The sequence below is a fragment of the Arachis hypogaea genome, chromosome 17 (genome assembly GCF_003086295.3).
Source record: "Arachis hypogaea cultivar Tifrunner chromosome 17, arahy.Tifrunner.gnm2.J5K5, whole genome shotgun sequence".
Taxonomy (NCBI): Eukaryota; Viridiplantae; Streptophyta; class Magnoliopsida; order Fabales; family Fabaceae; genus Arachis; species Arachis hypogaea.
The window spans coordinates 25,189,762-25,216,466 of NC_092052.1; the positions used below are offsets into that span (position 1 = coordinate 25,189,762).

A 26,705-nucleotide genomic window follows, 5' to 3' on the forward strand; every position below is an offset into this window, starting at 1 on the left:
AACCCAAGCCAAGAAAGAAAAATTCTACTCCATAACTAAGTGAATCATTTTATAGAACACTTCGTAGGCATAAATATAAAATATCATAAATTGTAAAAAATAGTAAAATCTACAACTATACAATTCAAAAAAAGTAATAATAACATTTCGAACAAGCCATAAGAAAACATAAAACATCAATTTTTTTAAAAGAAAATGAAAATTCAATAAAGATTCAAGACAAAAATATCATAAATAAGAAACTAACAATAAATTCCTAGTAAACTAAGATAATAAAACATAAAAATATAAATAAAACTAAATTAGAACAAGATTAAAAACTAAAACTAGAGAAAAAAAAATAAGTAAAACCCTAGGAATTTCGGAGATAAGTTGAAACTTCTCTCTCTAAAATCTAACTAAAACCTAAAACATTATAAAAAATGGTTGAGTCTTGCCTCCTTTCTCTTTATCTTGGCTTCAAAATACATCAGAAAATAGCTATTGGGGAGCCTTGAAAAGCCCAAAATATGATAATGCACATGTTTCATTAACTCAACACGTGGGATCGTCTCTTGCATGCGAAAAAAGCTCGCGCACGCGAGAAATAGTCGCTCACACGGGAAGCTCACCTAAGCAAGAAATGCACGTCCACACGGGATGCTAGCAGTCTCCACTCCGAATCGCTTCTCAAATTTGCTTCTTCGCTCCATTCTTTTCAATCCTTCGATGCCGTTGATATACTTTAACCTTGAAACACTTAAAGAAATTTTATCACGGCATCGAATGGTATAAAAAGAGATTAATAGATTAATAATTAGGAGCATAAAAATATATTTTTTATAAACAACTTCAATGGGAGCAAGATTAAAAAAAATCAATTAATTGAACTAAAATTGTGCAAGATAACTGATAAACTCCATATTTTTTGATATAATTTAGAATAATAAAATGAAGCTTATCAATCCCCTATACTTAAACACTAACATATTCTTATGCTATAATGCTAATTAATAAAGAGAATGAAGGATGTCAACCAAAATATATGCATACCGTTTATTATATACAACTACCTAATTCTACCTACTATTTACATGGGATTGGTTAAAATCAAATAATTTTTTAAGATATAGTAAAACAAAGAGGGCAAAAATGCAATATCAAGCAATTCAATCTCATTAATCAATTAAGTTCTAAAAGAAGTATAAACTTACAAGGCTATATAATAGGTGGAACATAGAATCAAGCAATTAAACTTTTACCGGATGTGTTTACTCTCTTATCGCTCTAGTATATAAGCTTAATCACTCAATTCTCTTCCAACTTTGATTTCTAAAACTTGTTTTTCTTTTAACAATCAACAAGTATTCAATGCATACATACACTTATCAAGAAAACTTTAGAGAGTTGTAATGAAGTTAGGGACAAGGTGAAAATATATTTGATTAAGAGGATTAGAAATTTGAATATTTAATTAGCTTAAACTTTCACCTAACCTATAACAACCTATTTACTATAATGCAAAACCTACTACCCATTGTATTTTTATCCATCTTTCACTTTTCATACACACACCCCCTTACGCATTCTCAATTAATTTACACCACATATGCACTTACTTCTACAACTTCATTTGGGGCCATATTTATCCCCTTTTTAGTTTTTTTTTTTTTCAAAAGATAAATGCATATGATTCAAGTACTTAATGCATGTATATGCACTCAATTTCAAAAATTTTCAATAAACTTAAAACACCCATTTTTTACACCGAAAATTTCAAATTCTCCTTTTTCATACCTAATGATACAATCACCACTAGGTTAAACTAATCAAAGATTAATTAAAACATTTATTATTTTTTGCTTAGTGTTAGTGGAGGCTAGAAATTAAGAAAAAAGGGAATCAATAAAGCTCAAATTGGCTAACAAAGAAAAATTAAAAGATAAGACTATTTGAGTAAGTGAGCATATATGAAACAACTCAATCATCTAAATAGATACATACATAAAATATTGGAATTCAAGAATCAAATAAGTTAAATATTGCAATTATAGAGAGAGTAACACACAAGAACGAAATAGTGGTTAAAAGTATATAACCACTCATTAAAGACTCAAATCTCACTAGGTTGTATATTCTAGCTACAATCTATGTTCTATAATCCTTTTTGTTCAACCAAGTTCATTGAAAAATAAATTCCAACTCAAGTTAATGGGACACCCTTAAAAGATTTTCATGAAAACTTATTATTTTAACCAAGCAAACAATGAGTTAATTAATTTTTATTTTTTTTTTAAGTAGTTGAGTGAAAATATAATTCTAAGATTTTTTCTATTTTGTCTATAATTCTCAATTCTTAACATGCATAAAGGAAAAAACCTAAATTCTAATCTTTGCATTCATCCTACACTAGAATTAAGGGAAAGAAAAAATAAACTATATAAACACCAAGATAAACTAGAAGTAGACTAAAATAAAAAACATTCTAAGTTATGTACATACCCGAAATGAAAATGCCATTAACTAGAGAAAATTCAAGATAATCGAATAGCAATAAAAAAAATTCTAAGAAACATAATTAAAAAAATTACAAGGCAAGTGTTTGAAAAAAAATCTTTATCTTGGCTTCAAACTACATCAGAAAATAACTTTTGGGGACTTTTGAAAGGTCCAAAATATGATGATGTACGTGTTTTATTAACTTAGCATGTAGGGTCATCTCGCGCATGCGAGAAATGATCGCTTACACAGAAAGCTTGCCTAAGCAAGAAATGCTTACCCACGTGAGGTGCCAACAATCTCCACTCTGAATTGCTTTTCGAATTCGCTTCTTCGCTCCATTCTCTTCGATCCTTCGAAGTCGTTGATATATCTTAACCCTAAAACACTTAAAGAAATTTCATCACAGTATCGTATGGTATAGAAAGAGATTAATAGATTAATAATTAGGAGTATAAAAAACATATTTTTCATAACACAACATTGGGAGCAATATTCGAAAAAACTCAATTAATTGAGCCGAAATTGTGCAAGATAGTTGATAAACTTCATATTTTTTTGATACAATTTAGAATGATAAAATGAAATTTATCAACTATATCCCATTATTTCCGTAACGAACTCTCCACGCCAGCAAGAGATATAACCCTATGCTTCTCATATACATCCCATAACAAAGTCTCTCATCCAATTAGGCCTCTTCTTAACTCTCATTTTCTTCCTTCATCCCATAACAAAGTCTCTCATCCAATTAGGCCTCTTCTTAGCTCTCATTTTCTTGGGTTTCTCTGCTTGAACTAGTCCAATTTTTTATTCTGATTCAACCCGTTTTGCCACTCCTAGGAGATAGTCAAAAAGGAGAAAAGATTAGAAAATTCAAGGTCGCTAAGAAAGCGATCAAGTCTTCTTTTAATATTACCCTTACTCCAAGTAAATGGAGGGTTTGAAAAGTCTAAATCTTTTAAATCACAATTATAAATACAATTAACAAATTCATGAGAATCCAAAGAAAAAGTTAGAAGAACTCTCGTGTCATTTCGGGATAAGGTGAAGTTGAAGTGCTTGTTTGGGCGCCATTAAATCGATAAAAAAAGATCTTTTTTCATTTTTATTTTTTAGTGTGTTTGACAAATTTTTAATAGTAAAAATAAAAGCACTAAAAAATTAAAAAAAATATCTTTTTTGAAAAACTACAATTTACATTTTTCTTAAAAGATCTTTTTTCTTTAGAAAAAGAATAAATAACCATTTTTAACCATGAATGATTTGGATACTGATAAAACTGACTATGAAAAATTGAAACTAAAATTATATCCATATAAAATAAGTTTTGTCTGACAAAAATAACTAATTATTAACTTTTTGTTCATAATTCCGTAAAATACCCCTAACCTTTCATCTTCTTTTATCTCTATATCCAACCCCTAACCCTATCAATTTAACCCCTTCCTCTTCCTCTACCCTCCAACCTTCTCTGCCGTCACAATCCCTTTCACGACCTCCATCCCCTCACCCTCCCTTCTCTGTCGATTATCACTAACTCCAACACCACCACCGCTTCATTTCCTTTCCCACTCCTCCCCTCCAACCACTTCCTCCACCGCCATTGAAGATCTCCTCAGCTCCTCCAGAGAGAAAAAAAATTTTCAAATTGGAAACCCCGTCGTACCTAATATATATGTATTATCCATCATAAATAATTATTTCACTTTCAAATTGGAATCCTGTTACAAAAAATTGAAGTACAAGTAGAATTAAAATTTCTATATTAGTTTTTAGTCTAACACATTATTTGATCAGAATTCAAAAGTGAGAAAGAAACTAATAACATTCTTCTCATCAAACGCATTATTAACACGCAGATTAGTTTCTCCAGCAGCGGCGGCAATGATGAAGACAAAAATCTATTCATGCCAAGACGTATGTGCTGCGGTACTAGGGCAAAGCCATTCAAAACACGCTTCCAAAGCCATCCTTCCCCACCTCCAAGGCCTCACCACTAACCGTCATCCAAGCTGCTAAGTACTCCAAACTCGCCGCCACCAACGCCCTCACCACGCGCCTCCCTGAGTTCTGTTCCTCCGCGCACCTTCTTTGCCTCCCGGACATCAAGCCCAATCTCTCCAAGTGAGACAAGAGCTAAAGCTTCACCGGCTATGAAGACGGCCATAACTTCACCAACTACGACAGCGACGAAGCCGAAAGCGTTAACGACTTCAAGAACTACCCCAACAGCTTTGGCAACCCTGTGTTTATCGAGTTCCGCTCCTATAGCCGCAATTTCAGCGGCAAAAACGAGACCTTCACAAGCTACGGTGGAGGCAACAGTAACTTCAAACAATGCTTCAACACCTACAGCAAGCTTTCCGGAGGCGGCACCGGCGAATTCACCCAATATGGAACCAACACAAACGACTCAACCCTCCGGTTCTTGTCGTACAGCGAGAAAACAAGTGGAAGGCAAGAACACTGGGAGTGCGATAGAATCATCGACACTGGGATTTTCAATTTGAAAAGTTTTTTCTCTCTGAAGGACCTGATGAGGGTCTTCAATGCAGTGGAAGAAGTGATTAAAAGGGAGGGTGGGGAAGGGAATGGAGCAATGGTGGTGTTGGAGTTGGTGATGGTCTCCGGGAAAGGGAGGGTAAGGGGGATGGAAGGGATGGTGGTGGTGGAAGGGGATTGTGATGGCGGAGAAGATTGGAGGGTAAAGACCGAGGAGGAGGGAACTGGGTTAAATTGATAGGGTTTGGGATTGGATTTAGAGATAGAGGAAGATGAAAGGCTAGGGGTATTTACGGAATTATGAACAAAAATTTAAAATTAGTTATTTTTGTCAGACAAAACTTATCTTATATAGGTATAACTTTAGTTTTAATTTTTCATGGTCAGTTTTGTCAGTATCCGAATCTTTCATGGTCAGAAATGACTATTTATTCTTATAAAAAAAATATTTTTCACATAATAAATGAAAAAAAAAATACTTTTATCTTATTTTATCGAACGATAATTGATAGATAAAAAAACCTTTAAGATATCCAAATATAAAATCCCTTTTACTTTTGTAAAAAATCTTTTAAAAAAATATTAAAAAAAAATCTTTTTCAAAAATGGCACCCAAACGAGTTCGAAATCCCCTCCTAAGCATCGCGATCCATTAGTTATCCTTGCCATGTCTTTCAAATTACTCCAAAGGTCATTTCGGTTTCCCATTGTAGGACTACCATAAACCGCAGTAAAATGCCAAGGTCGGTCATTTTTCCATTTGACTTCCATATGTATGAATTGTTTGTGAACAATGATGGATGTGACGTTTCAAAGGTCTTTCATCTATAAACACCAAATGTCTCCCGAAAAACCTTCACTTCACTAATACACCAAAAATCAAAACCGATTCCTTTAGGTAGCGTTTGTTTTGAGGTACTGAGACAGAGACTGAGAGACTGTGACTCAGTATCGTGTTTGTTAGTTCAGAGACTGGTACTAAAATTTCTGTCTCTGTCTCTAAAATTTCAGTATTTCAGTACCTCCAAAAAGTAGGGACACAGGGGACTGGAATTTTTAGAGATGGAGACTGAAACTTTAATAACATTTTATACCTAAAATACTTTCATTTCAATTAATTAATTCCAATTTTACCCTTTGTGCAAATTAAATTAGAGTTTCATTCTTGTTTCAATTCATGTCTCCCATTTTGCACCAAACAGAATACTGAGATTTATTTCAATCCCTGTCTCTTAGTCTCTGTCTCTCAGTCTCAGTCTTTCCGTCTCTGTCTCTCCACCAAACGCTACCTTAATGATGGATTTGGCCTTTGATTTGGGTTTCAAGAAGAACCCAGAACTTAGTTTTATACTTAATCATAATATCTTTGACAATAGAATTGAAGTCTTTAGCAAAGGCTTCGACAATTTCAAACAATGATTTTCATTATTAAAGCATAAAGGAAATAAATAAAAAACATCATAGAGAAAAAGAACTCCCTGTTCTAAGGAAAATTATGCTTCCATAGGTTGTACAATCGAATCATCCTGGGCATCGTTTTCACTTTGGGAACCCGCCTTTAAACCTTTCATGTCTCCTCTATTATGATCTAGACTAGCAGTAGCACCTTTTGGCTCAAGTGGTTTATCTTTGAACTTGCCACTATTGTTCTCTTGGATGCTTCCTCCCATGATCTTAGTTATAAGAGAGATTGCCAGAGGATCCAAAGAGCCATCTGTAGGGATGAAATTTCTTTGTTAGTGATTCTTATAAATTTTCTTGCCAAGCCTATGGAATTGATTCCAATAAGCTTGATGACTGTCATCCTTTTTTATCCTATTTCCCTGGTTATCTATTACTTGATCCGAGTTGTTGGCTTCTTGGTGTTGCTGCGAAGTTCTGCCCGACTTGGGTTGTGCTAAGCTTTGTTTCTTGCTTGTTTTAATATTCTTTGCTTTGGTATTGTTGTTTGGCACTTTGAGTCTTGGTGGGGCTTTGTTGATCCTCTGTTGATTTTCTGGCTTCTCATGAAACCGGCTTACTCTAGCATTAATTTCTTTTCTTTGATCTTGGCTAGCAAGGCTCGGTTGTTCCCCCTCTTCATTGGTATCCACACTTTTCTGATTTTTTTTCATCCCGTCTTAGAGCCTCAAAACGGGTAGAAAAATTTCCTTCCTTATTATTTGCGATATGATTCTCTAATCCTTGCTTGTTTCTCCTTTGGGGTTTTTTCCCACCATCCAAGGTCCAAATGGACTCATCCCGAATCTTTAATGGAATTGCCAAAATTTATAGCAGCAACAGCAAAAGCAATACCAACAACAACAGCAACACCATCACTACCACCACCACTACCACCAACAACAACAATAACAACAAAATCTTGTTCCACTAGGTGGGTCGACTACATGAATCAAACGACGCTATTGAACTCTATCATGTATCATGTCTACAGAGAGACCGTTTACATGTAGATCTCGTTTGATCACCTCATAGATAGTCTTCTTAGGTCTTCCTCTGCCTTTCACTCCTTATCCATCTTCCATCTCATCCACCCTCCTAACTGGGTGTTCTGTTGGTCTTCTTCTCACATATCCAAACCACCCGAGGCAATTCTACCATTTTTTCACAATGGGTGTTACTCCAACTTTCTCCCTTATATCTTCGTTCCTTATTTTATCCAATCGCGTATGACCACTCATCCATCTCAATATCTTCATCTTTGCCACAGTTAGCTTATGTTCGTGTTCCCCTTTGGCCGCCCAACACTTCATACCATAAAGCATAGCCGGTCTTATACAGTGCGATATAATTTACCTTTAAGTTTGAAATGCACTATTTTTTCACATATAAAACCAACGCCATTTTGATCAACCTGCTTGGATCCTATGATTTACATCCTGTTCAATCTCTACATTATCCTGAATGATGTATCCAAGATACTTAAAACTTTTAACTTTTCGTAGGATGTTTTCTCCAATCTTCACCTCTATATTGGGGTTTTCCCTCCTCAGATTGAACTTACATTGTATATATTCCGTCTTGCTACAGTTTATGCGCATACCATACACTTCTAGAGCTTCTCTTCATAAGTCCAACTTCTTTTTTATGTCTTCCCTTGACTCTCTCATAATGACGATATCATGGGCAAAAAACATGCACATGGCACAGGCTCTTGGATGTGCTCTATGAGTACTTCCAAGACTAATGTGAAAAGGTATGGACATAAGAATGATCCTTGGTGTAATTCTATACCAATAGAAAATTCCTCTGTCACACCACCTTGAGTCTTCACACTAGTTGTGGCCCCATCATACATGTCTTTAATTGCACGAATATATGCGCTCCTTACTCTCTTCTTTTCTAAAACCTTCCATAAGACTAGGGCTGGGCATGGTTTGGATTTTTATAAATCCAAACTGGATCCATTTCAGAACCAGTTTTATGGTTCATGAAACCAAACCAGAACTGGATTGAAGAGAGAAACCGGTTTTAAACCGGTTTGGAAAAACAAAAACCGGTTTTAAACCGATTTTAGAATTTAAATCCAGTTTTATTTATAAACCGGTTTTAAATCCAATTTTACATATAAAACCGGTTTTTAATCCAGTTTTACATATAAAACCGGTTTTAAATCCATTTTCTTAAAATCCAAATCTAAAATCCGGTTTTTTTTTTTTTTATAAAATCCAATTTTAAAACCAGATTTTTTAACTAAAAATTCAGTTTTAAAACCAATAAAACTTCAACATGATTCATAAACTAATGCATGTTCATATATCTTGCAAGACAGCAGCAGTGTTTAAATAAAAAATTCATATAAATTGAGAGTTATGTACTCAAGAATCTACTGCTGCAGAATCAGAATTCAGTTCCTTTCTGCACAAGGCACCATTTTTCAAAAGGGGAAGCGTTATTTATAACTCATAAATTTCTTTAGGGATATGCAGCCTAGTATATCTAAATTTAAAACATTATTAATGATCAAATTTAAAACTCATTTGCATAATCCAAATTCAAGCTTAAATCAGAACACAAAAGTAAAGACAATAAATAAATTGTTTTGTACAAAATCTAAGAAAAAAACCAAAAAACAGCCACATTTTTCTATCACATCACAATACAAAATAAAGTTTTACAATTCAGGAATATGTTACTTCTAAGAGCGTTATATCTTGCCAACATTCATAATAACTGGACATATTTTTCTCAAATACATGAAATAGTAGTGCAATTTGCAATGCAAATATATCTAAGCAAAAACTTCTAAGAGAATATTTAATTTCTTTCTTAGCTTACAGCTTCAGGATTTCTAAATAAGTAAATATTTAATTTCTTTAACTTCAAAGACTATTCCTTGCAATCTATGTTCTATGCAAAGATTTTAGAGCCTCCTCTAATGAATTTCTTCTCACATCTACATAAAGTTCACATCCTCCTTCAGTTAAGAAGAATAAAGGGTATGTACTTTGCAAAGTAAACATGTACTTCTTTAAAAATAATTTTGTGATCTGCTCCAGCAGCCAGCCAATCTTTTTGATACATCATCAACATGATTTAGATAGAGAAATGAAAGAACTTCAAAAAAGCTAGAACTTCTGACAACATCTTTCACGGATAGTAAAATAATCTTCAAGGTTCAATTATATTTTTAAAGCAAACACAAATAAATAAAAAAAATAATGAACAACAACAAAAGGCAAAACTACAAAAGCATATATATAGATAAAATCACATATTCAAAAGATCAATTAAACATTCGCCATAACATAATCAAGCACAAATCCAGCAACACAAACTCAACCAATACAGCTTCATAATTTTAGTTTATATATCATATGATTGAGCTTCTAACTACCCTAACCCTTATTCTTAGTAGCTGATTTCTCTTAGTATAATTCTCTTGGTCTTAAATCACAAAGAACCTGGAAATCCATTGTTAACCATTACTAAAAATTTTGCAATTTGCATCCATATATTTCTGTTTAGCTTTGGCAGGGAATAAAATACTGCTAAAAATCAACTATCAACTATAAACTATTCCCTAATAAAATCATACTTGCATCCCTTCCCCAGTAAACAAACAATGAACTTTGATGTGTTGTATCCTCAGCAATAAACCATTAGCAAAGTGAAATATCATATGCTTTAACAGTATGCTAGAACTAGAAACCTGGTGCAATGTCTCAACAACAGAGTAGCATGATGAATGAACAGAAACAAAATTCAAAGCTAATTAAAAAATTTAAACACAAGGCAAAGCAAATACCTGGTGCTTGGTGAGCCTCTGCGAATGGCTCTAGTCTTCTTACTTCTTAGGGTGGAGATCAAGAGCTTGACGTGTACTTCTTCTTCTTATAAACTTCCCTCAAGATAGCCTTCTACATCTAAGAAATCACCGTCAACACTTGACCAAAGGACAACCACACAACCTTGCTGCAAAAAAAAAAAAAAAAAAAACCCCAAAATAAAAATGGCATTAACACAAACACTTGATAGGCATAACAGCATAAGCAATCAAACCTTGTTCAGTTTTTCAAATTGATGGAATGGAACAGAACAGAAAAGAACATGGAAGCACCTTTGGCAATTTCAACTATATAATCACAAATGTAGTAAATCCCTATCTACCACTCAATTCATTTTCTCAGATAATAGATTCACTCTGTGGTTCTTCTCTGTTGCTTCACAACATTTCAATCTACCAAATTAATTACTTAATGGTAAACCTATCTAACCTTGAGGGTACCCAGAGAACGGAGAAGAACAGAGCTGGGTCACGGCGAGAAAAGGCGGACGGCGGAACCGCGGATGGCGGAACAGAGCAGTGGTGCGACGCGCTTGTGGTGGTGGTGGCAGCTACGAAACTGCAGTGCCAGTTGCCTGCTCCGGTGCGGCGGTGCTGGCTGGCGGCTGCGGGCGAAGGAGAAAAGGATTCGTGAATCATGACGGTGCTCTGGATCGGGATTTTGAGAATCAAAAGTTAAGAATTAGGGTTTTGTGAGATTTGGATTTTAATCTGGATCTGGATCCAGATCCGGATTAAAACCGTTTAAATGGATTGGACTTAAAACCAAATTATAAAATAAATTTGGTTTGGTTTGGATTTTTTTTTTGTTTAAAACTGGTTTTTTTTAAAGGTTTGGTTTGGATTTGGTTTAAAATCCAAATTTTGGATTTTTTTTTGCCCACCCCTAGATGCTATACCCACGTTCAAGAACAATTTAGAGTCCGATGCTGTTGTTTCGAAGGAGCTTAAGACGTCCTATAAGGACAGATTGCTAGATGATGGGCTTGGAAAGCTGAATCTTAAACAAATTGTTGAGATGGTGGTTAAAGATTCCGATAAAGAGCTTATGAATCACGGAGAAAAGAACCAAACTCCCTTCAATCCAAATACAATCCTAGACGTCTCACTTGAGGAATATGATGAATGGTGTAGACTTGGAAACAAGCTCTTATAATTAAATCTTTCGAAAAGAAGTTTAACCTACTGACCATGGAAAAATGGATTAGTAGGAGATGGACTAGGAAGGAAGTTGTCCGCGTTATGGATCTTGATGAAATTTTGTCTGGTTTGGTTCTTTAACCAAGAAGGTTACACGCATGCATTCTTCAAAGGTCCATGGATCATTGCAAATCACTACATGTTAGTCTAGAGATGGAAGCCATTGCTTACCCCACAGGAGATTGAAGTACAGAAGGTTGTAGTATGGGTTAAGATCCCTAATTTTCTGGTGAAATTATATAATAAGTACTTCCTTCGAAATGTGGGTAAAACGATAGTCACAAAGCTAAGGGTGGACGAACTTACTTTCATACACTTTAGAGAAAAATTTGCACACATTTGCGTGGAAGTTGACCTAAGGAAAAAGTTGGTTCCTTCATTTTCAGCATTGGGAAAAGAATTCAGATTGGAGTATGGAGGACTCCATCAAATTTGTTTCCATTGTGGGAGATATGAACACAAAGTGGATGGGTGCCCGAAGATGCTTAGTGATGCAATGGAAATGTGCTGTCAAAGATGGTTATGGGTTGCCAAAACCACCAAGAGGGAGGTGGGGGATTGTTGACCAGAATAATCCCAAACAGGAAATTTTGGCAAACCAAAACGAGAAAGATTTGATTGGAACAAAATCTTTGGGAGAGAAATTAAAGGAGGGAGTCGTTGCAATGACAAGGGAAGATTATGTAATTAATTCTGATGCTGTAAATTATGGCAATTCCGCCATAAGACCGAAACGATATACCTGTTAAGAAGGATGACGGAGAGGTATTATAGTAATAAACGGGATCTATATATGGTGTTTATTAATTTGGAAAAAGCGTACGATATGGTGCCAAAGGAGGTCTTATGTAGGGGTGGGCAAAAAAAATCCAAAATTTGGATTTTAAACCAAATCCAAACCAAACCTTTAAAAAAAAAAACCAGTTTTAAACAAAAAAAAAAAATCCAAACCAAACCAAATTTATTTTATAATTTGGTTTTAAGTCCAATCCATTTAAACGGTTTTAATCCGGATCCGGATCCAGATTAAAATCCAAATCTCACAAAACCTTAATTCTTAACTTTTGATTCTCAAAATCCCGATCCAGAGCACCGTCATGATTCACAAATCCTTTTCTCCTTCGCCCGCAGCCGCCAGCCGGCACCGCCGCACCGGAGCAGGCAACTGGCACTGCAGTTTCGTAGCTGCCACCACCACCACAAGCGCGTCGTGCCACTGCTCTGTTCCGCCATCCGCGGTTCCGCCGTCCGCCTTTTCTCGCCGTGACCCAGCTCTGTTCTTCTCCGTTCTCTGGGTACCCTCAAGGTTAGATAGGTTTACCATTAAGTAATTAATTTGGTAGATTGAAATGTTGTGAAGCAACAGAGAAGAACCACAGAGTAAATCTATCATCTGAGAAAATGAATTGAGTGGTAGATATGGATTTACTACATTTGTGATTATATAGTTGAAATTGCCAAAGGTGCTTCCATGTTCTTTTCTGCTCTGTTCCATTCCATCAATTTGAAAAACTGAACAAGGTTTGATTGCTTATGCTGCTATGCATATCAAGTGTTTGTGTTAATGCCATTTTTATTTTGGGGTTTTTTTTTTGCAGCAAGGTTGTGTGGTTGTCCTTTGGTCAAGTGTTGACGGTGATTTCTCAGAAGTAGAAGGCTATCTTGAGGGAAGTTTATAAGAAGAAGAAGTACACGTCAAGCTCTTGATCTCCACCCTAAGAAGTAAGAAGACCAGAGCCATTCACAAAGGCTCACCAAGCACCAGGTATTTGCCTTGCCTTGTGTTTAAATTTTTTAATTAGCTTTGAATTTTGTTCCTGTTCATTCATCATGCTACTCTGTTGTTGAGACATTGCACCAGGTTTCTAGTTCTAGCATACTGTTAAAGCATAGGATATTTCACTTTGCTAATGGTTTATTGCTGAGGATACAACACATCAAAGTTCATTGTTTGTTTACTGGGGAAGGGAAGCAAGTATGATTTTATTAGGGAATAGTTTATAGTTGATAGTTGATTTTTAGCAGTATTTTATTCCCTGCCAAAGCTAAACAGAAATATATGAATGCAAATTGCAAAATTTTTAGTAATGGTTAACAATGGATTTCCAGGTTCTTTGTGATTTAAGACCAAGAGAATTATACTAAGAGAAATCAGCTACTAAGAATAAGGGTTAGGGTAGTTAGAAGCTCAATCATATGATATATAAACTGAAATGATGAAGTTGTATTGGTTGAGTTTGTGTTGCTGGATTTGTGCTTATTATGTTATGGCAAATGTTTAATTGATCTTCTGAATATGTGATTTTATCTATATATATGCTTTTGTAGTTTTGCCTTTTGTTGTTGTTCATTATTTTTTTATTTATTTGTGTTTGCTTTAAAAATATAATTAAACCTTGAAGATTATTTTACTATCCGTGAAAGATGTTGTCACAAGTTCTAGCTTTTTTGAAGTTCTTTCATTTCTCTATCCAAATCATGTTGATGATATATCAAAAAGATTGGCTGGCTGCTGGAGCAGATCACAAAATTATTTTTAAAGAAGTACATGTTTACTTTGCAAAGCACATACCCTTCATTCTTCTTAACTGAAGGAGGATGTGAACTTTATGTAAATGTGAGAAGAAATTCATTAGAGGAGGCTCTAAAATCTTTGCATAGAACATAGATTGCAAGGAATAGTCTTCGAAGTCAAAGAAATTAAATATTTACTTATTTAGAAATCCTGAAGCTGTAAGCTAAGAAAGAAATTAAATATTCTCTTAGAAGTTTTTGCTTAGATATATTTGCATTGCAAATTGCACTACTATTTCATGTATTTGAGAAAAATATGTCCAGTTATTATGAATGTTGGCAAGATATAACGCTCTTAGAAGTAACATATTCCTGAATTGTAAAACTTTATTTTGTATTGTGATGTGATAGAAAAATGTGGCTGTTGTTTGGTTTTTTTTCTTAGATTTTGTACAAAACAATTTATTTATTGTCTTTACTTTTGTGTTCTGATGCAAGCTTGAATTTGGATTATGCAGATGAGTTTTAAATTTGATCATTAATAATGTTTTAAATTTAGATATACTAGGCTGCATATCCCTAAAGAAATTTATGAGTTATAAATAACGCTTCCTCTTTTGAAAAATGGTGCCTTGTGCAGAAAGAAACTGAATTCTGATTCTGCAGCAGTAGATTCTTGAGTACATAACTCTCAATTTATATGAATTTTTTATTTAAACACTGCTGCTGTCTTGCGAGATATATGAACATGCATTAGTTTAGGAATCATGTTGAAGTTTTATTGGTTTTCAAAAATTGGTTTTAAAACTGAATTTTTGGTTAAAAAATTTGGTTTTAAAACTGGATTTTATAAAAAAAAACCGGATTTTAGATTTGGACTTTTTAAAAAACCGAATTTTAGATTTGGATTAAAAAAAATGGATTTAAAATCGGTTTTATATGTAAAACTGGATTAAAAACCGGTTTTATATGTAAAACTGGATTAAAAACCGATTTTATATGTAAAACTGGATTTAAAACCGGTTTATAAATAAAACCGGATTTAAATTCTAAAACCGGTTTAAAACCGATTTTTGTTTTTCCAAATCGGTTTAAAACCGATTTTTCTCTTCAATCCAGTTCTGGTTTGGTTTTATGAACCATAAAACTAGTTCTGAAATGGATCCAGTTTGGATTTATAAAAATCCAAACCATGCCCACCCTAATAGCATCACCCATCGTTACCTCCGCTATTTCTACTTTTTGAGTTTCTTCTTCCATCAGTTCTTCTCCATTGCCTAGAACCTCAATTTTTACTTTCTTCGTACTCCTTGCCACCAAATCTTCCTCTTCTGGTGACCATTTCCAAGTGTCAATAGTGATTGTTTTCGAGTTCATACAAACAGGGCAAGAGAGAAAACAAAAAATATAAATTTAAGCTCTCAGTATTATAAAAAATTAATTACTTTTAATAATGTGACAATACACAGTTGAATATGTGTATAAAACTTTTTAATAACAGTGATAAAAATTAAATTCTTAAATTTTAACTATTTCTTTTTTCCCAAAGCATTGTGAAATTCTAAAATTAAGACACTTTCTTTTATTAGGATATGATCTTTTTCTTATTTGGTTGCAAAATCCAATGTCTTTATTTTGTGCTTTTTTCTATTATTACAATTACAATAAAAAATAAAAAACATGACTTGAATTAATCACTACATAATTTAATGCTTTTATTGGCAAGTAAATAATTAATATTCTATGACATTGACAGTGTCCCAGGCATAGAACAATTTTTTTTTCCCTTTTGGAGTGGCTTTGCATAAAACATTTATCCTTTGTTTTTGGGAACAATTCATAGAAGTAGTTTCCATGTGTTTCTAAACTAGAGGCTCCAGAATTGTTGGCCACTCCGTCCAAAAGGATAAAAAGAAAAAGAATTGTTCCCTCCTTTCCCCCTTCCCCCTTTTTTCTCTTCTTTTCGCCCAAAGAAAGGTTAGCCAACATATGATTGAACATGCCCGAATGATACTAGAATGAAAGAGTTCTTATAATAGCTACTTCGTGTTTTCCTAGAGCTCCGTCTTGTTGAATAGCAAGAATAATATTCACAATTACATAAGAAAATCCAACTTCCACTCTGGCTAACAAAAGCTTTGCAACAGAACTGCTTTATCAAACAACAAAAATATCGGCAAAGGAAACAAAATCAACAACACGCCAGGCACCAACCTGCTGCCATCTTAGAGAACCGGAGGGGGGAAAAAAACACACGCACAAAAACACAATCAACACCTTCGTTTGGACAATGCTATGATGCACTGCATTGAACCTGAGTGCATAATACATTAAAGCCATACAACGGTATTGATACGGATCGGAATCCAAAATAAGCTGAAAAATCAAAGAAAGATACTCCTCTACCTCAATTTGATGCACCAGTTAAGAAAATCACTCTATCTTATCTGTTCACACCCAAGTTTCTCAAAAAAACTCGAAAAAATTTTCATTCATAAAAATTAATTCAAAAAGAGTAACAAGGAGTCTTTAAATAGGCTCCTAGCAAATCAACCTAAGAATGAGCCAAATCTTCCTAGATATCTAATTTGAATTTAAATCTCTAAAGAAGTAAAGATAATTTAAATCAGATTTGATCTTTATTGGATTAGATCAGGTTTGATTTAAATTTAAACTTTCTAAAAATACTACTAAACAAATCAGAACTAAATCAAATCTTCTAACAAATCCTAATAACAAAACAAACTAAACACAGACTAAAAAGTCCTCCTGAACACGTATCATTCTCCCCCTCTGCAAAAAGATTCTTCCTCGAATCTTGTTCAATCACTTTTGAAAAATAGCCCATCAGCTGAGTCCACTGTGCATGCCTTTTGTTCAAGATCAATAAAGGAGTACCACAAGGAGTTGCTGTATTTGATGTGCAAAGCTAATGTTAACAAGGGTCCTAAAGTTCTTATGGGAAAATTTCTTATTGGATTAAACCAAGAAATTGTAGATAAGGTCGACCTTTACTATTATGCAACAATGGAGGATTTAGTCCATTTGGCAATTGAGGTGGAGGCGCAACAACAATTTATGGCAATTTGGCGCTCTTCAGACTCCAATTCTACACAGGGTTCTAAATGAGCAAAGTTTGAGGATACGACAAAATTCACTGTTGCAGATTTCAAAAAGAATATTATAGATCGACATCAGCAAACTTCTTTTGATCCTATCTTTAATTCTACTTCACAGTCAATGATGAAAGCATTTGTTGAGTATGTTGTAGATGGAGATGAGTACTTAGAGGAACCAAAGGTGCAACAGTTCTCAAAGGAGTGCTTGGGATGTGAGCAATTTGAAAAACAAGAGAGAAAAGAAAAGTATTTGAGAGAAGAGACCGAGAAAAAAAGTGCGTGTTTCAGTGAAAAGAATCAATGTTTGAGTGAAAAAGAGGGTTTTGAGAAAAAGGCAGAAAATAGTAAGAGAGAAGAGTCATTGAGAAAAAAAGAAACTAAGAGCAATAAACACACTTGTGAGAGAAATGTTGAAAGTTATATAGTTTAAACAAGAGTGCATTAGTGTCTATGACATTCATAGAGTCTTCAGTTTCTCATATATCTAATCAAGTAATCATGAATTGCCTAGTGTTTACATGTTAGATTTTAAAGGTTTTGCAGATTTATTGGTGAATTTTGAAGGAATTAATGTGGGTGGAAGGAGTGAAGGACAAGTGGACAACCAATTCCATTCTATAGTGAGCGGCTACATGGAACATGTCTCAAGTATTCAACATACTACAAAATGCAGTTTGTTTTGCATTTTGATAGTTCAGGCGATCTTGAACAAAAGGCATGCACAGTGGACTCAGTTGATGGATTATTTTTCAAAAGTGATTGAACAAGATTCAAGGACGAATCTTTTTGCAGGGGGGATGATACGTATTCAGGAGGACTTTTTAGTTTATGTTTAGTTTGTTTTGTTATTAAGATCTGTTAAAAGATTTGATTTAGTTCTAATTTGTTTAGTAGTATTTTTAAAAAGTTTAAAGTTAAATCAAATATGATCTAATCCAATAAAAATCAAATCTAATTTAAATTAAATTATCTTTAGAGATTTAAATTCAAATTAGATATCTAGGAAGATTTGGCTCATTCTTAGGTTGATCTGTTAGGAGCCTATTTAAAGACTCCTTGTTACTCTTTCTGAATCAATTTTGATGAATGAAAATTTCTGAGTTTCTTTGCGAAACTTGGGTGTGACAGGAGAGGTAAAGTAATTCCCAAGGTTCTGAAAACTAGACCAGACCAACCGGTTCGGTTAACATCTAAAACCGGCCTGCAAAAATCAGTGAAAAACCGGCTGAACCAGCAGGGTTTTTTGAAGGCCCGATTCTCCCATTCAGCATCAAAACTACGTCGTTTTTATTTAAAAAAAAAAACGCATAGAAGACCTCCAATCCCCTCTCCATTCTCTCTCACTGTCACCAAAATGGCAAAATCCCTAATTTCACAAAGTATTTAACCCTATCAGAGCAAACATCCGCCACCACTCTTCTCCTTCTCACCGTCTCTGTGCTCGTAGTGAAGCCCGCCTCTATCCTCGCCGTCGTCGGCCCTCTGTGTGTGTGTGTGGAGAGCACCACTCTCTGTGCGAAGTGCAAACATACCCGTGCCACTGTGAACTCTTCGCCGTCGCCGTGAGTTCTTCAATCTTCGCCATCCCTCAACATCTTCGTGCTCTTCTTTATTTTCACTGATTTCCTCCCTTTTTCACTTTAGTTTTTTATTTGTTTCCTCTGTTGTGTGTGGAACGAGTCATTCATTATTTGTTAAATTTTATTTATTCTGATTTCTGAGATGCTTCACTTGCTTGTTGCTGATTTTTTTTATTCTCAGTTGATGGTGCTATGATGCATTACTTCACTATTTCCAAACAAGTTGACGAGGGTATTTGGGATGGTGTGGCTGTTTCTAGAGGGAGACCTAGAGTTTCTCACTTGATGTTTGCAGATGACCTCCTCCTTTTTTGTAAAGCGAAGAAAAGTCAAGTTCAGAATGTTGTGCACACCTTGGAGTTGTTCTGTAAAGCTTCAGGTATGAAGATTAACATTGAAAAATCTAAAGCTATTTGTTCTAGAAATATCTCTAATAGAAGAAAGGAAATGTTGTCTGGTGTTTCTCATATTCCTTTTACTAGTGACCTAGGCAAATACTTGGGGGTGAACCTTAATCATCCTCGAGCTGCTAGATCTATTTTTTCGGACTCTTTAGAGAAGATCAAGAATAGGCTGGTTAGTTGGAAAAGTCAGCTCCTTAACAGAGCAGGCAGGCTTTGCTTAATTAAATCTGTTGCTTCTTCTCTTCCTATTTATCAGATGCAAGTGACTCTTTTTCCTACTTCGGTTTGTCAAAAGATTACTTCGGTTTGTCAAAAGATTGATTCTGTGCTTAGACAATTCTTGTGGAAGGGAAAGGTGGGGGAGCGTTGCTTAAATTTGGTCAAGTGGAGCAAAGTTGTCACTCCAAGAAAATATGGAGGCTTGGGAATTAGGGATACTTAATGCGTAAATTTTGCTTTACTCGGAAAGCTTGTTTGACAATTATTGCATAATAAAGATAAGCTTTGGGTAAGAATTATGTTGGCAAAATATTTATCTGGGAGTTCTTGCTTTTCACCCAAATTTTCTAATAATGTTTCAAGCACTTGGCGAGCGATTTATAAGACAATAGAAAAGCTTCGTGATGGTTTTGATTGGTGTACAGGCAGGATGTCTCAATCCTTTTGGTATCATGCTTGGCGACCATGCGGAACGCTAGCTCCTTTGGCTCCTTTTGTGCACATTTCTGATTCTCACTTGAAGTTAGAAGATGTCTGGCACCTTGGGCATTGGTGGTGGGATATTCTTTGCACAATGATTCCGGAAGAAGTTAAACTTGATTTGATGCTCTTTGATCCTATCAAGCAGGCAGAAGATAAAACAGGTTGGTTTTGGACAAACTCAAATACTCTCACCTACTCGACTAAAAGCGGGTATGAATGGCTATTGAAGAAGAAATTTGGCTGGAATGATAATGAAAATTGGCTTTGGCTTTGGCGCTTGAGAATACCGGAGAAGATAAAGTGTCTGCTCTGACTTTGCCTCAACAACGGAGTTCCCACAGCTAGTTACCGGTTTCAAAAAGGTATTTCTACTTCTGATTTTTGTCAGAGATGTTATCTTGCTCTAGAGGATATTAACCACTGCTTTAGGACTTGCCAAAAAGCTCGTCAGATTTGGATTAGCTTAAATTTGGGAATGACCGCTGAGGACTCTAATTTGGATTTTGTGTCTTGGATTCGTTCTAACCTCAACAAAAATGAGTTTCTCTTTGCAGCGGCCTTTTGGTGGATTTGGAGGGATAGGAACAATGACATCTTCCACCAAGATGATCCATGGAGTAAGGAGAAAATTGTTCACTTAGTTAAACATGCTGCTCGAGATTTCTCTAATATTGTTATCAACCAAAAACATATTATTCCTTCTTCTTTGAAATATAACTGGGAACCACCTCCAATGAATGTCTGTAAAGTAAACTGCGATGCAAGCGTTTTTGAAAATGAACAATTAGCTGGCTTTGGATGTATTATTAGAGACAGCATGGGAATTTGGATAAAAGGTTGTTCTGTCAGTATACCTCTTTCTAGTGTTCTCTGTTGTGAGCTTCATGCTATTTGGAGAGTGCTTGTTATGGCTTGGGATTGCGAGTGCAAAGAGGTCATATGTGAAACTGATAATCTTGATGGGTTTCTTCTTGTTTCGCGAGGCACAACCAGCATGATTAGGAATGACTCTGATCTGCTTGACAAAATCAAAGAGATGCTCCAGCGGAATTAGACAGCTACTTTAGTGCTCATCCAGCGAACAGCAAACAGAGCGGCTGATTTAATGGCTAAGACTACTGTTTTAAACAAGCAGATGTATCTAGAGTGGTTACTGCCTCCTAATAATTTAGACATTATTATTAGAGAGGAGTACTACTCTTTTTCTTAGGTCTTTTTTCTTTGTGTTATGTTCAGTCACCAAAAAAAAAAAATTGCTTCACTATATTGTTTATGTTAAAATTTTTCTGGTTTTGAGTTGTTTATGACTTCATGCTATGATTCTGATTCTAAGTTGTTTAGGAGTTTATGCTGGTTTTTCTGATTTGGTGAGTGATCTTTTTTATTCTGAGTTGTTGATGTGTTGTGGTGCAATATGAAAGTTTTGAAAATTCTGAGGTGAATATGCTGATTTTTCTAAATTTTGATTTGTCATTTTGGTCTATTTTAATTTTTTTTAGTTATAAAATTTAATGTTTAAAGTTATTTATTAATTTTTAATGATAAATTATAGATAAATTATTATATAAAATTGTAAATTTTAAATTTTATCAACTTAAAAATTATTAAATTTAAATATTTGAAATTATATATTAAACTTTTAATAATTTTATTATATATTTAATTAAACCGGTTGAACTCCCATTAAACCTTTAAACCATTGAACCAGTCACTCCACAGGTTCATTGACCGGTTCAATTCTCGCAACCTTGGTGATTCCCTTAACTGTTGCATCAGAAAATCAAATTGAGGTAGAAGAGTCCCTTTCTTTGATTTTCATCCTATCCTCCTATCCTGGAACAGGATTCTGTTCCGTATCAAGTATCAATTTGATACATGTTAGATGCATCTTTTTCATAATTCGAATTTATACCATTGAATTGCCTGTATGACAACAAGAAGTTTAATCCGATGCATCTAAAACAAGGTTGAAAGTTAATAACCAAGAAAAACAAAGTACTTTCAAAATTGAAACCAAACAACTACTCACCCTTTTAGCGGGAAAGAAGCTAAACGAAGAATAAATTTGTTCCAATCATGTAACCGTCAAACTCACAGAAGGACATTTGAATATTTAGTACCAATTAAATGAAATTATCAAAGGTTGACTAGTGAACTAATAAACCTACCAAGTACCAACTCCTACTGAGCCATTAGATTTTAGTATGTACCATATAGTTTTGCTTAGTTCTACGATGAAACAAAAACTGAAATTAAGAATAAATCAGTTTTAAAACACAATACAATAGGATGATATAGGATGCTTATAGGCAACTCATCGGAGTGTATGCTATAGTTCTAATTCATAACATTGTGTCTAGAGCATCTCAAAGGGACATTAAGTTCACTGCGTTGCTTTAGCAAACTAGGTTCCTATAGCCAAATTTATAGTTGAAATCAATATTTTCAAAAGTGCCATCCAGTAAGCTAAAGAACAATGCTAGTGTTCTTCAAAAACATGTAGTGTCACTCTTTCCAACAAAACTCTTGATTTATTGGATGTGCAATATGACAAAACAGGAATGCTACTTTTTCTTAGAAAAAGCAATAAAAGAAATTATTAAAATAATCTTTTGTTATTTTTATTGGACTATAAAACTATTTTGAAATATAGGATCCCCATAATACCTCAAACTGATTGTATCAAATGCCACATGAACCAGCCAACCAGGTATGCAAGGTACAAATACCAATCAAGTATTAAGTATGAAAGCGGCACTCACCTGAAACAATCAACCTACATAGCAGCAAGCCATTTGAAGACTATCCACTTGCCTCTATAAAAACATGCACACTATCAAATTAATCCCTGCCTAAAGGAGTAAAACCTACCAGCGAGTCACATGAGAAAATAGCAAAGAGGTCTCTTGCTCAAGTAAGTGAACAACCTACCTCTTTGCTTCCATTTCAAGATTCCAGCGTATACAACAAATCCCTCAGACAACAAATCTTAGTACATAAAAGGTTCACTTCGGAAACTCTCAGTATGGACGCGAACGGTTCCCACCGTAATTATCACGCCTATCAGGTCCAGAACCACCTCCATAATTGTCTCGGCGTCTATCTCCACCATAGCCACCCCTGTTGCCTCTGCAGAGTGTAGAAGCGAAAAAGGAATTAATGCTCAATGTTATATAAGTTATCAATTTTGACCAAGGGAAGATTTGACCATGTATAAAAACGAGCATTCATTTACTCTACATTACTATAGTCAGTAAAAACATCTGAGTGACCATGTTGACAGTAAAATATATCCCAGTCTAATTAGCCTCTAGACTAAATCTGATGATGGCTTTTTTCATTTCTTGTCATTTGAACATGATTTGATAGGTAAATTAGCTCAATAGTCCACATCTAATTGAATTCTTGAAGACATCCAATGACATGCATGTATCAGTTAAACTACTCATGCTGTAACACAAAGAATGAAGCCCAATGTAAATATAATTTGAGAGCTAAAAAAGGACTTATAACAAGAATAATCAGTCAGCTCCATATATCAAGATAGCCTAATAAAATATGTAGTCTCAACCATGGCAGACACGAGTTTGCTTTCTAAGTATTAACTTTGCATATGTTATTACAGCAATACAGAACCAGATACCTGGTTCTTATTCATACATCAATATCTAATCTTATGGGCATATTAGTTGTCTCAAATATTGAAATCAGAAGATCTTATCTTCAACTATATGCCAAATTGCAAATAAACCAGGCATTGCTAACTGCCCCCCTTTTCAGTACATAGATCGTATGTAGTATGTAACCATAAATACAAATGTGAAGGTCCTGTTAGTGCTATTACTATTACCATAAACCAAAAGAAAATGAGCATCAACAAACCACTGAAATAACAATTCACAAATAGAATACACATACTAACAGATGTACCCCTAAATGTCTCAAAAGCAGTGCAAGGAGACCAAATAAACACAGTAATCATTCAGTAGGTAAAATGATATATAATGGATACCCATGGTTATGTGCAGGTGGAGCCCGTGGTGCAGATTTTTCTGCCATCATAACATTGATTTTATAGCCCCTTAAATCATAATCTGAAATGAAAGAATTATTATTAGTTTCTCTAAGTATAACATAGAACATGAGTGTTTTATTAACTGGAGAGTAGCTAGATGAAGTACTATTGTAAAAACCACCCGCAGAATGTGCTGCAGATGGATCTTCATAAGCAAGGGCAGCATCACCCTTGTTGTTTCCTTTCTCATCAGTGTATATTTTTATGTTCCAAGGCCACTGATCTTTATAGCCCCTTTTCTGCTTTATTCTTCCAACCTGAACAATTAAGGTGTGATATCTTAAGTTAGCCTGAAGCTTCACATATTGTAATTGTAAATCAGAGATAAAGAAATCGACAGATCACAGATAATAAATTTCTAGCATCTCTACAGTTCACAAAGATAAACAGCTAAAATTTGGTCCCCCTTAGATAACAGACTCAAGTATTTCATATGCAAGATAGATCCATTCATTTGGTCCATACATACATACCAAAAGAATTTCCCTGCAAACTATTTTGAACTAACAAAATTGAGAGAAAAAAAAGGTAACCCTCCATATAGAGATCATACAAAAGTCAACAGAACAGAACATTACTTGTCCAATGCCTCCAAAAAGTTCCCTCAATTCATCAATAGTCACATCTGGCGGTAAGTTTGATATGTAGATTCTAGAGTTGTCACAAGAATCATCACAATTCTCATCGCACTGCTTCACCTTAGCTGGGGGCTCAGCAGGAGCTCCACCATACCCACCTCGACCACCAGCACCATACCCACTGTCATATGCACCAGGTTGCCCAGCCCTAACACCAGCACGCCCATCCCCAAGATTATTCCCAGCACCACTATGACCCCCATATGATGGAGGATATGATGTAGGGCCACCAGTGTAGCTTGCAGGAGGAGGAACAGCATCGGTTCCATAACTCGCATCCCCACCATAAGAATTGTAATTGGATGGATAGTTTCCTCCACCACCATATTGAGCCGTAGGAGGAGGGACTTGGCCATATACACCATCGTCTCTGGCTTGATTACCAGCATATGAACCACCCCTACTGCCTCCCCCACCCCTACCATCACTGTAATTACCCCTACCACTGCTTCCCCCACGAATATTTGCATATCCCCCACCACTTCCCCCTCTATTATAACCACCACCTCCACCGCCGCGATCATTAGACCCAGTAGGACATGGAGCACCACATTTGTTGCATTCAACCCTTTTCGCAAAGTTCAAGTTTCCACAACTATACATTAACAATTTAAAATCAATTCCAGAAACCGTAAAAGTGAAAAAAAAAACTCAACAGAAGAAAAAATGAAATAATCACTGAAAAGCTAGCTCAAGAAAAAAATAATAATAAATGAATCTGGGGGGAAAAAAGCCAAACCTTGGGTTTGGACAACGCCAATCTCCATCTCTACCACCTCCACCACCGCCGCGACCGCCACGACCGCCACCTCGTCCGCCGCGGTCTCCACCATGAAAACCACCGCCGCCACCTGTTGCAATTCGAACCAAATTAGGGCTTCTTACAATCAAAAACAAAAAATAAAAAATAAAAAAAGAAAGTCGATTCCAGAAATAGTATCATGTTACAAACCTCGACCGCCGAAACCTCCTCCTCCGCCCCTTCCTCCATAACCTCCGCCACCTCCGTAGCCACCACCGCCATCTTGACCATACATCCCAGACATGATTAGAATTATTTAGGGTTTAAACCCTAGTTGTTTGGGTAGCACTGAAAGAGTATAGAAAAAAATGAGGTAATACTTTACGTTGATGATAATGGTGAGTGGAAATGCTGATATAGTAATATAAAGCTACAAAGACGTGAAGAAGCTGCAAACCAATGACAAACAAGAGTCGAGAGAGATTATTTCCTCTTTACAGAATTAGGCATAGCTGATTAACTGCCAACCGGACAGTCAAGTAGAAGTGTAGAACCTTTGGGAAAAAGTGTTAGCAGAAATGAGACAGGGAAATTTTAAAATGCTATTATATAATTTAAATTTGATGTAAAAGATTTCGACCTTTGTCAACGATACGTGAGTTAAACCCCAAAGTGGTTCCTAAGATTCACGATTTGCACTGATTTAGTCTCTGACTTACCAATTACACTTTATATGTCCTCGACTTTATTAAAATTGTACTACAGTCGTCCCTCTCCACATCTCCGGCCAAATTAACTACCGCTGGCAGTGACATGGAGCTGAGATGCCATGCTGGGTGCCACGTTGGAGTGTCAATTTTGGCACTAAAGAGAAAAATGAATGAAATGTCGTCGTTTGAGAGAAGTTAAAACTCAAAACCCAAATAACCCAATCTCTGTGATCACTTCATCTTTCTCTTCTTCTTTTGAACACCAAAACTACGACCATGAAATCCTGAGTCCTGGCAACTGTATAAGGTTTGAAGGGTGAAAACGTTCGGAGCTTCCTAGAGTTCGTTTCCACTGTGATAGTTGTGTGCGATCGTTGTCGCTCACGGAAGGAGAGAGAGTTCATCGCGAACACACGAAGGTAGGCCTCAACTAGAAAAAAATAATGTTTTTGAAGTTAAAGTTATGCATCATTGTCTCTCATGGGTGAAAATTTGATTTTTGTTGAAAGTTTAAAGTTTTTTGTTATTTGCTAGGGTTTTTGTGGGCAGTGAAAAAATTTTCCATGCTCTGTTTCTAATGCAATTTTATTTGGGTTATTTGATGGGTGTTTGTGGTTGAATGTCATGGTTTGTTGTTATATGTGTGAATCTGATTGTTTGTTTTTTCAATTTATTTTTTTGCATAATGCAGATGAAGACTTTGATGGATATCATGTTCTATCATTGGGGAACATTTAAAAAAATGATGATG

The 26,705-nt window shown here is 35.2% G+C and overlaps 1 protein-coding gene across 7 annotated transcripts; it reads right to left on the reverse strand.

Moving 5' to 3' along the window:
- Positions 1-159: 159 nt before the first annotated feature.
- Positions 160-25,824, reverse strand: LOC112767226 (transcription initiation factor TFIID subunit 15b). 7 transcript variants are annotated; one of them, XR_003184790.3, is made up of 9 exons: positions 25,455-25,810; positions 25,242-25,353; positions 24,443-25,097; positions 23,971-24,121; positions 23,802-23,883; positions 22,721-22,918; positions 22,552-22,605; positions 2,759-2,858; positions 160-729 (listed from the first exon to the last, which is right to left on the reverse strand). XR_003184790.3 is itself a non-coding variant. In XM_025813113.2 (7 exons), exons 2-7 carry the CDS (start codon positions 25,546-25,548, stop codon positions 22,810-22,812), a joined length of 1,203 nt encoding a protein of 400 aa, XP_025668898.1. In that variant the 5' UTR covers positions 25,549-25,592; positions 25,702-25,824; the 3' UTR covers positions 22,386-22,809. The 7 variants fall into 7 exon arrangements, 2 of the variants coding, with proteins under 2 accessions (XP_025668898.1, XP_072078717.1); XR_003184793.3 differs by lacking the exons at positions 160-729; positions 2,759-2,858 and adding an exon at positions 9,136-10,398; XR_011875070.1 differs by lacking the exons at positions 160-729; positions 2,759-2,858 and adding an exon at positions 14,948-15,315.
- Positions 25,825-26,705: the final 881 nt, after the last annotated feature.

What these genes read in the sequence shown, in the direction of transcription:
- LOC112767226 (XM_025813113.2), bottom strand. Translation starts at nt 25,548, where the DNA reads ATGTCTGGGATGTATGGTCAAGATGGCGGTGGTGGCTACGGAGGTGGC. An exon ending in AGGAGGTTTCGGCGGTCGAG is followed by an intron (nt 25,354 to 25,454) that starts GTTTGTAACATG and finishes GAATTGCAACAG; the next exon opens with GTGGCGGCGGTGGTTTTCAT. An exon ending in TGCGGGTGGTTTTTACAATA is followed by an intron (nt 23,884 to 23,970) that starts GTACTTCATCTA and finishes CTTTCATTTCAG; the next exon opens with ATTATGATTTAAGGGGCTAT.